At 47.7% G+C, this 16,917-nt stretch overlaps 1 protein-coding gene across 1 annotated transcript in view; it reads left to right on the top strand.

Annotated features, from left to right (window-relative positions):
• Nucleotides 1–2,798: 2,798 nt before the first annotated feature.
• The window catches only part of Edaradd (EDAR associated via death domain), a 46,482-nt gene continuing 32,363 nt past the window's right edge, over nt 2,799–16,917 (top strand). The window contains exons 1-4 of the mRNA XM_026412214.1: nt 2,799–2,958; nt 7,082–7,140; nt 10,562–10,601; nt 15,411–15,469. Coding sequence (XP_026267999.1) covers nt 2,799–2,958; nt 7,082–7,140; nt 10,562–10,601; nt 15,411–15,469 — 318 coding nt within the window. The remainder of the gene's footprint in view (nt 2,959–7,081; nt 7,141–10,561; nt 10,602–15,410; nt 15,470–16,917) is intronic.

Genomic DNA, 16,917 nt, shown 5'->3' with positions numbered 1-16,917 from the left:
CAGGGCCCTGGATGTACCTCAGAATGTAACCTACTTTGGAAAGTGTCACTGAGGTAATCGAGTTAAAGTAGGGTCATCAGAGTGAGTTCTAAGCCAGCATGGCTGCGTCCCTTTGGGAACGGTCAGTGTGAATGGTGGTACACCAGTGCCTGAGCTGCTCTAGAAGCTGATGATGCTGGAGAACAGCCGGACTCAGAAGCCAGCGGGTCTGGGACTGAAGTCTGGCTTTCACTTCTCTGTGAGCCTGGCACTGGGTGTGTGCAGAGGGGTCTCTAGTCCCTTCCTCAAGGTACTGTCAGGCCTCACCGAGACACTGTCACACTGCAGCAGTCCACTTAGAAGGCTTCTGTGACCTCAGAAGTGTTGAGTTTGTCACCATAATCAAGCAAGCAAGCCCCAGCTGGGTGTCCTCTGACCCTGCCTTTAGACAGCATTAGGTCCCACAGGTTGTTTGTGGACTCTGTCCCCGGACGGCACCTTCAGTTGCAAACCCCAGATCGCTTTACCCCTGCTTCTGACTGAGCAGCTGGAAGAGATGCAGGGGTCCAAGGGGCTCAAAGTTTCTGTGCCCTCTCTGGGCACTGCTCTCCAGGAACCTGCATTTGGTGTGGTCAACCATCCAGAAGCTCCTTGAACCCTGTCCTTTGGGTTGTTGTGGCAACTTCACTGTTGTAGGCACAACTGTGCCTACTGTCTCTAAGTGTGGTCAAACAAGGAGGGTGTGAGTTATGGTTTAGAGATGAGGTGTCCCCCAGAAGCTCATGTGTGAGACAATGCAAGAAAGTTCAGAGGCGAAATGATCAAGTGAAACGAGAGCTTTAACCTAATCGATGGATTAATCCACTAACATGGATTAACTTGGTGATAACTATAGGCAGGGAGGATGTGACTGGAAGAAGTAGGTCACATAAACTTGGGGGGTTTATGTTTTGCCTCTTGTGAGCAGAGTGCTCTGCTTCCTGATTGTCATGTCCTGAGCCCTTTCCACTGCCAAGCCCTGCCACCATGGTGTTCTGCCTGACGTTGGATCAGAGCAAAAATCCACCTTTGGACTGAGACCTCTGAAACAGCCAAATAAACTTTTCCCCCTCTACATTGTTCTCGTCAGGTCTTTTGGTCCCAGCAACAAAAAACTTGATTAAAACAGTATGTTAGTTTTTCCTCACCATGACAAAATATATGAGTGAATCAACTTAAAGGAAGAAATGTTGGCTGGGCATGGTGGTGGACACCTGTAATTCCAGCAGCTCCAGAGGCTGAGGCAGGAGGATTGCTAGTTCAAAGCCAGCCTCAAAAACTTAGTGAGGTGTTAAGCAACGTAGCAAGACCCTGCTTCAAAATAAAATACTTTTTAAAAGGGCCAGAGATGTGCAAGAAGGAAGAGGAGGAGGAGGAGGAGGAGGAGGAGGAGGAGGAGGAGGAGGAGGTTTCAATCCAGGGTCACTTGGCCCTGTGGCCACCCACATGGTAAAAGAAACCTGTTCACCTCATGCAGCTGGGAAGCAGAGAAGAAGGCTGGGATCCCAATATCCCCTTCAAGGGCATGCCCTAGTGACCCAGCATCCTTCCACTGGGTCCCACCACCTTCCAGTAGCCCTGCAAGCTGGTGACTAAGACTTTAGTACCTGGCCTTTAGGGGACATTTAACATCCAAACCATCAGGGTCTGCTCTGCCACTTATAGACTGGATGGGAAACCCAGCAAGGCCTCTGCACAGACTCCTGGCCTCTCTGCAGCTTGTCCCCTCCCAGGTGTGGGGCAGGACCCTTTTCAAATGGAGTCTCCCGCTCCACTGTCAGGCAAGGCAGGTCAGAGGAGTTCCTCATGGCCAGCTGCAAGGCAGCCAGGTGGGGAGGCTGAGGTTGCTGCGTCCTGTCTTGCCTTGGGGAGGGAGTAAAGAGCCAGGAAAGGTGGGAAAAGACCTAGTCAAGGATATCCTGACACCAGATAAAAGGGAGGAGCGCGCCACAGCCCTTTGCTCATGTGCAGTGCCGTGGGCCCTTACCTAGGGATGCCCTTCACCTGTATAGTCCTGCTGGACACCACTCACAGACTCACACCTGGGGCTGACAGAGGTTCTCACGCCCTGACATCACAGGCTAGGCACATGCAGTCCACAGAAACCAAATGGCTGTACAGCCCTCCTGTCCCCAGGTACTGCTGCCCCCGGGCTGAGAGCAGTTTGGCACTGCACCCCACCCCCCATGCCCACTGCTCTCCTGACTGTGCTCCTGGAAGTGCACACCAATCTCATCCCAAGTGTCCCACCTGTCCATTGTCAGTCAAGGATGGTGACCCTGAAACAAGCATTTCAGGATCAAACTGTATTCACTGCTTCTCCTGGAGGGTGGGACTGCACCAGCTACAGACCTCAGCCCAGAGCTGATGGTAGCTCCCCGTGGCAGGCCACGCCCACCAGTGTGGGAGCAGCCCAGCAACTCATCTTCAATTTCTCCTCTCCAGGTTCTTGTCTTAGGAGTTCAAGAACTGAAAGCCACAGACCAAGATAGGTTAGTGTGGTCACAGGATATCTTGAGGAACAGGGGCTCTGCAAGGGAACTGCATTCGGCGCTCTTTCCCATGGAGCACACTGGTCTCTAAACTTACCGATGGTGTTGGTCAGCTCTGAATGCCATTCAGGTTTGCCTTGCTTCCCTTTTCTCCCTGCTTGAAGCTGGAGGTTGAAGTAATTGATTGCACGTGCTCAGTGGGTTATCTGGAGTTGCCCGCTGCGTAGAGTGCACTTCTGCATCTGCAGAGGCATCCCCACTGTGTGCAGGCCAGATTGCTGCGGGGTGATGGATAGGCTTGCCCTGGCCACCTTGGTGCTGGCCCGAGTTGCCTCAGGCCTGCTCTGCCTGCTCCAAGTGGCCTTGGGCCGCGCTTGCCACCCGAGTTCCAACCTACCCAAGCTGCTGCTCCCCCACTCCATTGCCGCTTTTCAGCAGGGACCAACCAGTAGGCCGGCTGTGTGTCTTGGCAGCCTGGGAGCCCTGTCGACCTGAGCTTGGTCAGGCCGTGATCCTGGGGAGTCTGGGCAGCTTTGGGAGGGAGGCTTGGCCAGGCACTGAATGACAGGAGCAGGGGAGCCCCACCAGCTTGGGCAGGGTGGCCGGTTTTGCACCTCCGTGCCCTATGTCCCATGCACTACCAGAGCTTGCCTGGCAGACTCCACCTGCTGCTCCCTGGGAATTGTGGAAACAAACATTTTAAAGCTTTAAATAAACAATTTGATTTCATACTTAATAGTATTGCAAATATGCAATTCCAAGGTCTGTAGATAAGATCTTAGGAAAACTTTCTCTTCTAGATCAGTCTCAAACAACTGGGAGCAGCTTTCCCACCTGGCTCAGTAATTTCCTTGGCACAGAAAATTCTGAGCCTGTGAGAATAGAAGTACTTCAGCCTGACCTACAACAACTGTCCAGAGAAGGTGCTAGAGCAGATTCAGAGTATGGGATACTGCATGGGCCTGGGTCTGCAGGCAGTTGGGACCCTGGAATTCTTCCACAGCCCTATGTGGCAAAGGGGGCCATGGTCAGAGTATTTGGAGTGAAGGGAGACCTGAAATGCCTTTGGTGTGAGTCCTCAACACCCCCCACCAATTGCTGCACTTAGAACAGGAAACCCTGAACTCCACCTGTCTTCCCTTCTCGGCCTCTGTGAGTTCCCAGAGGTGTCAGACCAATGCAAGAGGCCCTGTCTTCCACCTGTATCTCAGCCAACCTCATCACCCTCCCAAATGTGCCCCAGTAGGCCCTGAAGTTGCTCAGGGCCTGAGCAGCAGCAGAGTGCCAGACCTGGCCTGACCAGAATAACTGTCACCATCGATATATGGCAATGAGAGACCTGGGCTTGTCCTGTGCAGAGGAAAAGCCTGGGGCTGGGAAAGCCAACAGCTCTTCTAGGGCCACAGCACTGGGTTGGTCCAAGGCTGCAGGCCTGACTGAGGTCAAGCACCAGGCTATACCAGGCTAGTCAAAGTCACACCCAGGCCTGTCTGAGGGCACAGCACTAGGATGGTCAAGGTCACATCTCCAGGCCTCTCTGAGGTCACAGCACCAGGCTAGTCAAGTTCACAGCACTAGGGTGGTCAAGGTCGCATCCAGGCCTGTCTGAGGTCACAGCACCAGGATGGTCAAGGTCATATCCAGGCCTGTCTGAGGTCAAGCACCAGGCTGGTCAAGGCCAGCTCTGGTTCCCGGTGGAGTGCTGGTGTGGGCCCAGACCTCCACACCTAACCCAGTACTCCTCCCTTTAGCTATCCTGTTTGCTTTTCTCTGCTGCCTTTCCCAGTGGTCTCCTCCATCTTCCTCCAAGTCTTTTTCTTTTTCCTTCCTCTTATACTAATTCTTCTGTGAGAAACAAGACTAACCTATTGTCTTTACCGGAAGCGGTTGAGGCAATTAAGCCCTTGCCCCCCAAGTTCTGCATAGCTGCGCACCTGAGAGCCCATTGTGTTGACACCTGCTAGAATCCCATGCTGCTGGTGTGTGGCATTTTAAAGTACTGACATCCAGGATCCCTTCAGTGAAGATGACATATTTGAGGAGATGCTATGATAGGAGAAGCAGAAAAGGGACTTGAAGCTGCTTAATGGTGGCTTCTCCTGCCCCTGCCCCAGCCAGGATTGAGATTGTGAGAAACATGGAATAAAACAACTAGGAAATGAGATCTGGGCTGTCTGGCTGGAAGGACCCACCAAAGCACATTCTCTTTCCTCTCCTGTCCTCAGCCTACCTAGTCCCTCTGTCTAGGATGCTCTTCTTATCAGCTCCTTCTCCTGGTCAGCTGGCCCTCGAGGACTCAGGCGTCAGCTCCACTGCCCTGTCCCCAGGACACGCACAGGCCACCAATCTCTCTGTCTAGAACATTCTTCCTGTCAGCTCCTCCTGGTCAGCTGGCTCTTGAGGACTCAGGCATCAGCTCCACTGCCCTGTGGAACTTTCTCTTCCACTGTCAGGCACTTGGTGCCCTATGCTGGTTCCTGATTACTTGGGCAGCAGGAGTTCTACAAACTCAGGGTGGAATTACAACACAATTTGTCTTCTATTGTCTTTATGTCATTTTAATTTCAAATCTGAGTCTGTGTTACATTAGACCAGCAGGAAATCCCATTTCAGACAGAACTGGCACTCTGCTCCTCCTTAGGGTCATGAGGGACCTAAGGCTAATATGGTGCTTGGACTCTAGGAGGGACCTTGGCTTTACTTTGCTCCAGGTAGGCATTGATCCATGCTATCCACACTGAAAGGTCCTGTGAGGTCAGAGGACATGTTGTCTTCTGGACACCATGCACAGTCATCCACATTGTTGGGTGGATCCTGAGCTAGGGCCTAATCTGCTCCATGCCTTCTCCAATGTGGTCTTACTGCTATCTGCTCTGCTGGAACCAGGGAATGGTCCCTTGTCACGGGAGGACCCTGGCCAAAGCTCTCTCCATTTGTCCCCACTTCTCTCCAATGACTGTTGGTATCATAAAACAAATAGAGATGTTGCCTCCATGAGCATCTCCTTTGGACATTGTCAACACTTGGAGCAAAAAAAAGGAAAGTCCAGACCTTCTCTTAGCAGGGAAACATCCAGGAAGAACAGACAGATGATTGTCTCAAGAAATGGTTCCATTGAACAGTGGAGTGAAGGAAAGGGAATGAGAGAGAAGAAGAAGGGATGGAGAAGGGAAGGAACAACAAAATGATATTAACAAAGCTATATCATGTGCATGTATGAATGTATCACAACAAATTCCACTTTTATTCATAAAACTATAATGCAGCAAATCAATAAAACAAAATTGTCCTATGAGGCTCACCTGGATCCCTAGAGGTATTCCTGGACCTAGAGCCTAATGTACAGTATGTACTTAATGAGAATTTGGATAAAAAGTGAATGTTTTGGCTGTTGAGATTTGGCAGTAGATAGATACAGGTTGTATACTGCACAAATCTAGAAGACCTTGCATAAGCAGATTTGATTATTGTTATGGTTTTCTGGCAGGTGTCTTTTAAAGCATCTTAGAAAAGGGGAGCTATTTCTTATGTGTACAAATTCATATGATCTGGCAGTAGTCTGATTGAGGCCCATACCTTTTTCTATATTTCCACATTTGATTTTTTTCTGTAATTCCTCATTAGATTTCTTAATTGCAAAAAAAAAGCATTGACAAAGCATAAGAAGAAAAATATTAAGAAATCAAGATCAATTTTTGATAAAAATATTGTGAGGTATATTTCCTTTATTAAAGTTCCCATGGACTACATCAAAAAGCTTCATGCATGTACATGTTAGCTGTTCATTGCTGTGACAAAATACCTTTCCTTGTTTCCAACTGAAACGAGGAAAGATTTATTTTGGCTCATAATTTCAGAGGATTCAGCCCATGGTCACTTGGTTCCATTGCTTTGGGCCTGGGAGGGGGTATGGGAGAGCAGAGCTGCTCACTTCACAGAGGCCAGGAGGCAGAAGGAGATGGGAAGGGGCCAGTGACAAGATACACCCTTTAAGAACATGTCCTTGGCAACATATTTCCTCAGCTAGGACCCCACTCCTAATACCTCCCAAGGCTCATCTGGGGATTAGCTTTGGGGGATATATAAGATTCAAATCATAACAGCATATAATTTTATTGTTTCTGGTACAGGGATTAAACCTTCAGTCTTACTCGTGCTAGGTTATATGTTCTAAGGAAGGCTAGTATCTCAAATGATATAAAAAAATTAAAAACTACCAAGAATAGAAAGAAGCTGAATCCAGAGTTAAATCTTTCCTGCCCAAAGTTATGTCCAATCCAACATGTAAAAAGTCGTCAATATCACATCTGCATAATTTGATTATTTGGTGATATTTTTAGGTGACTTGTTCCAAAATAGCATAGGTTTTTGTGTTTGTGTTTTGCAAGGTTTCTTTTTCTTGTTCTCAGCACAGTCTGATTCCGCCCCTCACTTGGCCTTCAGGGGATGGAGAGGGAGCAGTTCTCCAGCCCCTGCTGCCCCCCACAGCTCACACTGGTAGGAGGATAACCCCGAGGTACCACGAGTGCTTCTCCATGAGGGAAAATGCTTTCTTTTTGTTTTCTCTGCAGATCACATGGCAAAGGAGCCAGTGGAAGACACGGACCCCAGCACTTTATCTTTTCATGTGGTAGGTCACACATTTTACCTTCATAGCCACACCCCTTGTTTTGCATTTCTCTCCCATTTTCATTAAAGTATTTGTGTGAGGTCTAGAAACCCAACAGCAAGATTCTTCCAAGAGAAACTTCTTTATTTATATGGCATAATGAACTTTGGATTTCTCCAGGCTAAAATGGTATTGTTTTATGCACACTAGAAGTGACCTTCTTAGATTTTGTGAGGTTTTTATCTACTTTAATAATACTGGTTGAGTGTGTGTGTGTGTGTGTGTGTGTGTGTGTGTGTGTGTGTGTGTGTGTGTTGCTAAAGAGTAAACCCAGGGCCTCGCAAATGCCAGGTAAGTGTTCTGCCACTGGTATACCCTCAGCCCATATTGGTCCTACTTTTTACTAACCCATCTTCAAAACTCAAAATATTTAATGTGAGATTGAAGAAAAAAAATTTAGGACTCTTTTGCAGCAGCTGAGCAGAGATTGGCAAGTGCTATTTGATTTGCTTCTGGTGTCACCTCTAATTCCAGAGCTGGCTCCTGGCCTGCCTTCCCGACCCTCCTGCACTCTCTACTGCTTTGGGTTGCCAGAGATTCTCCATGCATTGTTTCTCACCCTCCAAATAGACTGTGAGATACTGGGGCAAGTATTTGTCCCCATTCACAGGTGAGAAGTAGCAGTTAGCTGATGTGTACAGCAGGGGCCCCGCTGTCCTGTGCCTCTTGTTCAGAACCCAGTCATGGCCCTGGACACCAGCACAGTTGTCTCTGTGGGTACAGTGTACGACACGTTCCTTCTCTTCCACGCTTCTGAAGACAGGGCCACTGAGACCTGGAAAGTGCCGATGACCTAAGATACACTTAGTGTCATCAGATTAAGTGGCTTTCCTTCTTTGGTGTGCCAAGGACCTGCTGTCTGGTTTTGGTCATCATTGCAGTTTGGTAAGCATGGGTGGCATGGGGATCAGGTTTGACACACAGTGGTAATAAGGAAAAGTAATAAGGAAAACTTCTCTCAGCCTCACAAGTGCAATGCAGAACAACCTGGGTTGTGACTGGGATCCTCTCAGATACAGTCTATTACCCTGTAAAGTATCCCTTGGTCCACGGGGAGTGTCAAGGCCTCCTATTCACATCCTGGTGACAGGTTTGCCCTTCCTCGGAGCCCCTTTCCCCACCACTTATGTGAGCCCTCTGGTCACCTCTCCACCCTGGAGGTGAGTGATCTCTCCAAAGTGTCTCTGTTACTAGTCTCCCAGAGCTATGGAAACAACACTCCTCGTACTAGGCAGCTTGGAACGACAGCTTGTGTTCTGTCACAGGCCTGGAGGTTAAAGTCCAAGGTCAGGGTGTGGGCAGTGCCAGAGGTCGCAAGCCACCTGGGCCTCCTGGGCTTTGGACATCTCCCCTGCATCTCACACTGTGAGCACATGGCCTCTTCTCCTGTGTTCGCCACAGTCTCTCTTTCTTCTTTTTTTCAGTGCTGGGGATGGAACCCAAGGCCTTGTACATGCTAGGCAACTCTCCACACTGACCACACCCCATCTGTCCTATTGGGCTAAGAGTCCCCCCTACTTTAGTATGAACTCATCTTATTGAATTACATCATAACAACTGTTTCCAAATAAGACTACACTCTGAGATATGAGGGGCTGGGACTTCAACATGTCCTTTTATGGGAGACAAAATCCAATCCGTGACATCCCTGCTGTGTGCGGGACGCCATGCATCCTCCCTGGCCTGGCAGGTGAGTCCTCAGTGGCTTCATCTGAGCATCTCCAGCTCACCTGCTGAGCCAGATCTGTCTGCTGGGGCTTGGCCACGGCACATCCTCACACCTTCCTGGGACACCAATCATGCTGTTCCCTCTGGCAAGGATGTCCCCTGCCTCCTCCCAACTGACTCCTGTGCGTTCTCTCTTCTTGGGACCTTCTAGTGCTCTCTCCTTTGTCACCTCACCCTTACGTTTTCTCTAGTAACTTGGCTGTCTGACTTCACAAACACCATGTTTTTCACCTTCCACGTGAAGAGCTGGGCACAGGACAGATGGCACCTGACATTCGATGAAGTAGCTTCCTGAGAACCTGTATGTAAATCCCTGGGCTTTGCGGTCATGGTCCTCTTGGAAGCTGTCTCTCACCTTCCTCTGTCCATCTGCAGCAGACAGCTCTATTCAGGCTGACGGGTCCCCTTGCTCCTGCTGCATCTGCTGTTCACAGTGACCTTGCTCCTTCCTTTGGGTTCACCCATGTGCTGGGTCTGGGCTCGCCTCACTCAAGCATGGATTCCTCTAGAGACCTGCACTCCTGCACCTGTGTGTTCATCCACACGGTCTTTCTGAGTCCACGTCTGGGGGTGCATCAATCATAGTCCTTTCTGTGGAAAAACTCACTGTCTCTCTGAGGAAATGAGGAGTGCTTTCCAACCAGACTGTGGAGTGCAGAGCACAGGGTGTTCCATGCTCTGGAATGGGGAGGAGAGGAGCCGATTTCCTGGGGGCAGGGTCTTGGTCTGCGGTGGATTCTGACCTATTTAGTTGTGTTGGGAGACAGTTGGATGCTTCTGCAGGTCCTGAAACTTAACTGCCCAGTTCAGAGGACCTCCATGGAGAGGCTCTGAAACAGGCCACTTGTGCTAATGTTCCCCTTGTCAAAGGGCCCGGTGGGACCTGCCGGACATGTGGAAGCAGTGACTGTTTAGGATGGAGGACAGGGGACAATGGAGTGTGAGCCAAGCAGGGTTTGGGGCAGGACAGGGACTCCTCTCCCGGAAGTCTTCAGAGAATGGCTGCGTTGTTTAATCTGAAACAAGTTACTGGAACATTAGATACCAACAGATAGGTACGAGGGAATTAAATAGTGTGATCGTAAGAGCATTTGCGATTTGAACTTCCTGTAGTGGGACTACCCTGCACTAGTCCACTGAGGCTGGGCAGCTGTGCCGGTCAGGGGCTGAGCTTTAGTGCCATCTCATGCAGGTGATGGCAGGTCACCTTGGGATCTGTCCTATGATTCAAACCAGAGTGCAGCACTGCCCAGAACACATGCTTGTTGGCTCTAAAGACTGCCACAGAAATGGAGAGAAGAAATGAGTCTGCCGCCATAACGCCAGGAAATAAATGCTTTAAACTGCAGGAAGGAGATAGGGAGATTAGCACTGTTGAAAAGAGGAAGTGTGGTTTAGTGGTCAGAGCCAAGGAAATTAGAGAGAGCCTTTTTCTATTTCACGTTTCAACACTAGCTTCTTGTCAACCTTGATTTTCTTTCTATAAATTGAGAAGAAAAACAATCAATGGATCTGGACTAATAGATCTAAGACTAAGCATTTCCAAGATTTTAAATTGAAAGCATGTTTTAAATGGAAAAACAAAGCTTTCTTTTCACTTTGATCTTATAACCGACATTTAAAAATAACTCTTCTCTTTTGTTGGTTTCTACAGTCAGACAAATATCCCATTCAAGACACGGGACTCCCTAAAGGTACGTATGATTAATGTAACTCCTTGAATTTGTGACGCTTTAGTATCTCGAACAAAGCACTAGTCTAAGTCATTTTTCACTATTTAAAGTTGTCAAACAGAAACAATGACAATTTTTCTCACCTGTTACATGACTAAAAAAGTTCACAAAGGAGTGGACATCATTACCTTAGGTATATGTATGATTGCACAAATGGTGTGACCCTAGTTCATAACCAGAGAAGTGAAAAACTGTGCTCAATTTTTGTACAAGGAATCGAAGAGCATTGTGCTGTCATGTATGACTGATTAGAGCAAGTTAATTAATTAACTAATTAAAATAACTAATTAAAAATATATATGTCAGCCTGAAAAAAGTTCACAAATGAATATTCATTAAAATGTGTAAATTATTTTATACCAGATTTTATAAAATAAATTCCAATGGGGTTTTTACTAAGCATAAAATGAAGATAGCCAGATCTCTATCCTGAGTGACAGAAATCTAATACAAGTTGGTTTTAAAAGTAGGGGAGGGGCCTACTGGCTCAGGGTCCCCTGCGTCCTGCTGGGTCCAAATGCTTAAGGAGGCTCCTGGACTCAGTCTCTCTGCCTCAGGGCTCTGCCTTCTGTGATGGTTTGGGTTTGGGCAGGAGATCCCCACCTGGAGGGAAGGGTGGTCCCCTGCGCTGCCAGCTTCAGGTTTGTGCTATTCCAGAGGGCAGAGGGGGGAGCCTCCCCAGAACCCATAGCACCACTGTAGGGATGACTGTGTGGGTTCAGGTTGGGTCTTGTGTCCATCCCGAGTCACTTACTGCCATCAGGAAGATAGGGGAGGTTGGTCAGGTCTGGTTCTTATGGTCAGATAAGGATGGGCATGAGGTAGATTCTACCCAAACCTCAGGAAAGAGTGTTCTGTGGCCATCAAGGGAGAGAGGAAGCTGACCAGGCACAAAATCCAACCAGTGAAGCTCTTTTATAACCCGTAGTCTCAGGTTTAGGCCATTTGGGGGCGAGACCCTAGTTTTTCATTCTTTTTTATTTGGAGATGAGAAACTATGCACTCAGTATTTTCACACTGAATGAGGAGAAAGGGAAAGTCTACACTATGACTTTGCAAGTCACATGTTATAGAGCCTAAGTTGCTGGTTGTCACATGGGAGCACTTACCTTGTACTCTGCTGACCACCCAGAGATGATGTGGGGTAAGGACCATTAGTTGTGTCCAGCTTCAGGGACAACAGGGGCACCTGGCTTCTGATCCCCATGGAGGTGTGCCTGCCCAGCCCCTGCTCTCATGGGCTTCCCCGGCAGTTCTTGTAGTTGTGGGGACCACAGGGATCTTCCTACCTGGGCCAGTCTGTGGTAAGTCCAGGTTTGGCCAAGGTTCTCCTCCCCCTACCCCCAGTTTTTCTTGCTGGCCCTTGAAGTGACACCGTTAGAGTGTTATTATTCTCTTGTACATGCCTCTGGAGTGGCAGTGGTGTACAGAAAAAACTATCAGGACCCAGGCTGTGCTGGGGGAACACATTCCCTTCTCCTTTGCCCTCTCCATGAATGACCTCAGAATCTCTGGGTCCCAGACATGGGACTCTATCTCAGCAGAAGTGGAAAGTGCTTGGTTTGCAGACTTGAGTTGCAGTCAGTCTGGAGTCATCAGGGGAGCTTGTTTGAAATGCAGATCCTGGGCCCTGCTGTCCTGGGATCATGGCTTTTTTTTGGGGGGTCGGGGTGGGGAGGGGCGTTGGGATTAGACCCAGGACTGCCCTGTGAGCTCACAGCTGTGGGATGGGGACAGAGCTTTTTGAGAGCCTACCAAAGAGGAGAGGACTTGCTGGGGCTGCTCAGAGTACCCAATGACTCCAGGTCTCAGGGTCTTCAGTTCCTCATCTGTGGAGCCGAAAGGACAAGGTGAGCACCCACCTCCGAGGGTGCTGATGAGAATTCAGTGACAGGAGTGCAGAAGGGTGCCTGCCACATGTGACCAGGAGTGGTGGAAAAGATGGCCAAAGAATGGTGGGAATTCAGGACAGAAGACTCTCAAAAGCTCCCTCCAAGCAGAGTAGCCAGGGTGGGACTGTCTTGGTGCAGTGTCAAGCTGCATCTACCTCAAGCTCTTCTTTTATCAGTCTTTGATTGCGATTTCCTGTTTTGAAAGGAATAGGCTGTTACTTAGCAACCCGGTCCCATGCTTGTAGTACTGCTGGGTTTCTCCTGGAATTTGAATTTCACAAAACCTCAACTGAAAGCCATTATGAGTGCCCAGGAAATGTGACTTTGATAACCATACCTTAGACTTTTTCTTTATCCTTATTCACAATGAAAAATATTAAATGCCTAATTGCTCATCTCCAGATAAATACATCATTGTGTAGGTAAATGAACCATGGTTAGAAGTTGAAATCATACTCCAACATTGGTATTTAGTAATCTAACAATTTAATGTCTGTTCATATTTTTCTTTTAATTCCACAAATGGGGACAATATCATCATTAGACATTTCTGGTATTTAAAGTTGTTTTTGGAGAAAGTAAATCCATATGGATTTGTAAAGAGACTAATTTATAGACCTGCAAGTTAAATGTAATCAAATTAAGTACCCACCAGGATTCCAACATTTGAGTGATTTGGGGAGACTCTTGATTTCATAGAGGAGTTATGTATGATTAGCTTTAATAAATAATCTCCATATGGCTTAAAAGTCCTCAAAGTTCATTTTCCTAAGCTGGTTGAGCATGTTTCACAGTCTTTATTATCCTATTGTCATATCCCTGCTCTATTCACAAACAGCAGGAAGGGGTTCTCAAACACAGGCCAAAGTAGAGTTGTTTACCGTAAGTCAACCGAGGAACCTAGTGTAATTTGAGCCATCTGCATCTGAGTTATTACTAAGCCCCTCCCATCACTAGGGTCAAATGCAGACCTTCCTTTTCATCCCAGGTCTTGAGGGTTCCCGTGTTTATTCTGCAGAGCCTCTTTTCCGGTGGCTCTGCTGGGTATGTACAGGCACAGGACTCAGGACTCAAGTGAGACCGGGCCTCACTTTACTCCCGCAGATCCTGCTTGTTCATAGAAACTGCTGGCTTGAGTGCTCTGGAGCAAGTGTGACCCGCCTTCCAAAGAATTTTGATACCTCAGCCACCATTGACAGGGTGCAGAAGGGTGCCTGGCACATGTGACCAGGAGTGGTGGAGATGGGTGTCCCAGAAATCAATCAAGATCTGGCCATTTCCTTTTCTGTGGTGGGCCAGCTCTAATCTTCCCTGTATTTCTCAAAAAAATCATATAGTGAGTTGAAAAGGTAGAAAGAAGTAGAGTGACTTTATTGTTAATAGCTTTGTGGAATTTGAATTTGATGCTATTTTAGGGGCCCAGAATCTGTGTGTTAAACAAATTACCCTCATGATTCTTCCACCAGGGAGTGCCAATACATCTCTTTGGGGTGGGGTCCACATCCGATCCCAGGGGTTTGTCTGTGGTCTGGATTGGGCCGTGAGTCCCCAAAGGCAAACTTCACCCTTCAGAGGGTGGCCCTAAGTTGAGCCCAGGTTCTCGGCCAGGGTTCTGTGCCCCTGGAGAAGAGTGGTGTGTCCAATACCCCGTGCCCTTTGTCATCAGCACCCAAGCGCAGCTGGCCTTGGCACCCTGATGCCCTTAGGGGTCAGGAGAATACACAGCAGGAAGGGGAACAGCAGCCAGGGACAGACAGGGTCACTGCCCTTGCCTGGACAGCATCAACCCAGTGCCATGTGGAATTCTGCCTTCTGTAAATCTCACCAAGGGACACCCCACATTGGTGCTGCGGATATTGGTACTGGAGTACATGATCGCAATGTCTGGAATCATGCATGGCACAGGTAGCCAGTGTGGTCACCAAGCTAACGTAACACCCAGGAAGCTCCCGCCTTGAGCAGTAGAACCTAAGCAGCAGTCAGATAGGGTGCTCTTCTCCCACTGCCTGAGCAGGTGGGTGCTCAGAGACCACCTGCCAGATGCAGGCTGGTGCTGAAAGTGCTCCACACCCAGCTCTTGTTCATAGCAGTTTTCATTTGGGATGAGGGGGCACTTTAGATGAGAAAACCCCCAAGATAAAAACAATGCAGCACCCCAGGCCAGAGTTCAAGTCCATCAGCATTGGTGTCTGTCCCAGGCAGCCTTCAGTGTATTGGGAAAGTTAGTTATAAGAGAAGTCAATCAAATCTGACCAAATGTTTTCAAGGGTCGTCAAAGATGGGCCATCCTGTTCATTTTGACAGGGTCGTCATGGACATGCCATCCTGTTCATTATGACATTTGGCCTGATGGCCTCTTCTTTGTCCCATGGTCAGGGAGGGATCCCATCCTAAGATTCTGGTGATGGCCAAACACGTGACATTTGGCCCTGGACAGATGACATAGACAGTGGCTTGCGAGCCACACATACTCACAAATGGGGAGAAGGACCCTGCACCATGCATACCAGGTTGCTTTTGGGAACAAGGGACAGCCAGGGCTTTGTAAAATCCACAGGATGGGGTGCCTCTGGTTCCCGTGAGAGGACATGGTGGTTGGTTTAATAATTCCATGAGCTGGCCGGGAACTGAAACCTGCTGCTCAGTGTGGGCAGAAGTGTGCCTCATCCCTGGATGAGGCGTGTGGGACCAACCTTAGCAAGAGCTGGGAAGAGAACTGTAGGCCACCACTCAAGGCCTCACTGCTTTATGAGACATCAGGGCCCCACATGACACACGTGACATCAAGGTGGCACATGATGTCAGGACTTCATCCTGGGTCTTACACACAGTGGGTGCTTTCTTCAAGCTTTGAGTCTTTTTTTTCCCTCCCCTCCAGTTGAAGAGTGTGACACGGTTACTTTGAACAGCCCACCAAATCCTGATGAGCAAGACCAGGTAAGAATAATTTCAACTGTTTGTTATCACCTCCAATTACATGGTAATTCACCCAGAAGGATTACAAGAATGACCAAATAGTCTTAAACATAAAGAATGAATAACATGGAGGAGGGGTGCTGGGGGGCGTGTGTGTGTGTGCTGGGGTTGTAGCTCAGAGGTAGAGCGTTTGCCTAGCATGTGTGAGGTGCTGGGTTCGATTCCAGCACCACATAAAAATAAATAAATAAAATAAAGGTATTGTGTCCAACTACACCTAAAAAGAAATGATAAAAAAAAGAATGAATAACGGGATTTCTACATAAGGAAGTAAGATGGAAAATGGTCTCTAAGTGTCCAGTTAGGCAGTATAATCAGGAACCTCTGTTACTTCTAATAACCATATAATTTGCAAAGAACAGAAAATTAATGTTAGTGAGTTAGAAAATGGAGTAGTGTCAGACCCGCTGACAATCTGTAATTCCTGGTACAGCAGAGATGTTTAAGAAAGACACATGCACACACACACATTCAGTAGAAAATGAGCACCGTCTTTACTTTTTTCTCTCCTTCTTTTATACAGCATTGTTAATAAAAACAAGGGGAAAGGAAAAACATCCTTTCGGCAGCTTAATCCTTACAAGCATGGATAAATATTCTCAGGAAAACTTTGTTTATGGTCACAGTGCTCCGTATTTCTTATCAATTAACTTGTGGCGAGTTATTCCCAGGCAAACACACACACACACACACACACACACACACATATGTATAAATTTTACACTTGGCAGATCATTCTTTTATCTTCTTAAGACCGCAACAAGGACACAGTTCAAAGAGTTCATACTTTCTCACAGAACTCCTTGTTTTCCTAAGCACAGTAAAACTTAACACTTTGTGTGTGTGAGCACACAGAGTAGCTTTCCTTCATGTGGTTGGTTGTAGGTGTGAAATTTTTTTAAGACACCACAAAACTAGATAGCATAATGCAACATTTTTATAAAGGTTTGTAAAATTTTACTTTTTTCAGATTTCAGAAGTCAAAAAATTTTGTTTTGTTTTTATGTTTATCCTTTGTTAAAAATTACTTCATCCAGGCATTATAATCATACACTACAGTGGGACTGGCTGTGCTGTTTTCACACATGGGTGTGACTTCATTTGGAAAATCCTATTCCTCCTACCTCCCTGTCCCTGCCCACCACCCTCCCAGGATCTGCTTGCTCTACCCTACTGATCTCTCTTCAGATGTAAGACTTTCACATGATATCTGTTTCCCAAAAGCAAGTGTTCGTTATGTTCCGATCACGAGAAAAGATTTATTATTTTAAAGTTTAGATTGTGCAAAAAAATAATAATAACCAAAAAAATAGCCATAGCAGCAGAACCCAGGGAGGATTGCTTGTGATCCTGCTGCTGCCCTTTGGCTACACATCCTTCCAGTGGCTTCCTTCTTGCCCCACCCGGCC

This window comes from Urocitellus parryii, chromosome 9 (genome assembly GCF_045843805.1).
Source record: "Urocitellus parryii isolate mUroPar1 chromosome 9, mUroPar1.hap1, whole genome shotgun sequence".
Classification (NCBI taxonomy): domain Eukaryota; kingdom Metazoa; phylum Chordata; class Mammalia; order Rodentia; family Sciuridae; genus Urocitellus; species Urocitellus parryii.
The sequence above is the reverse complement of the archived record's forward strand: the minus strand, read 5'-3'. Positions and strand labels throughout refer to the sequence as shown.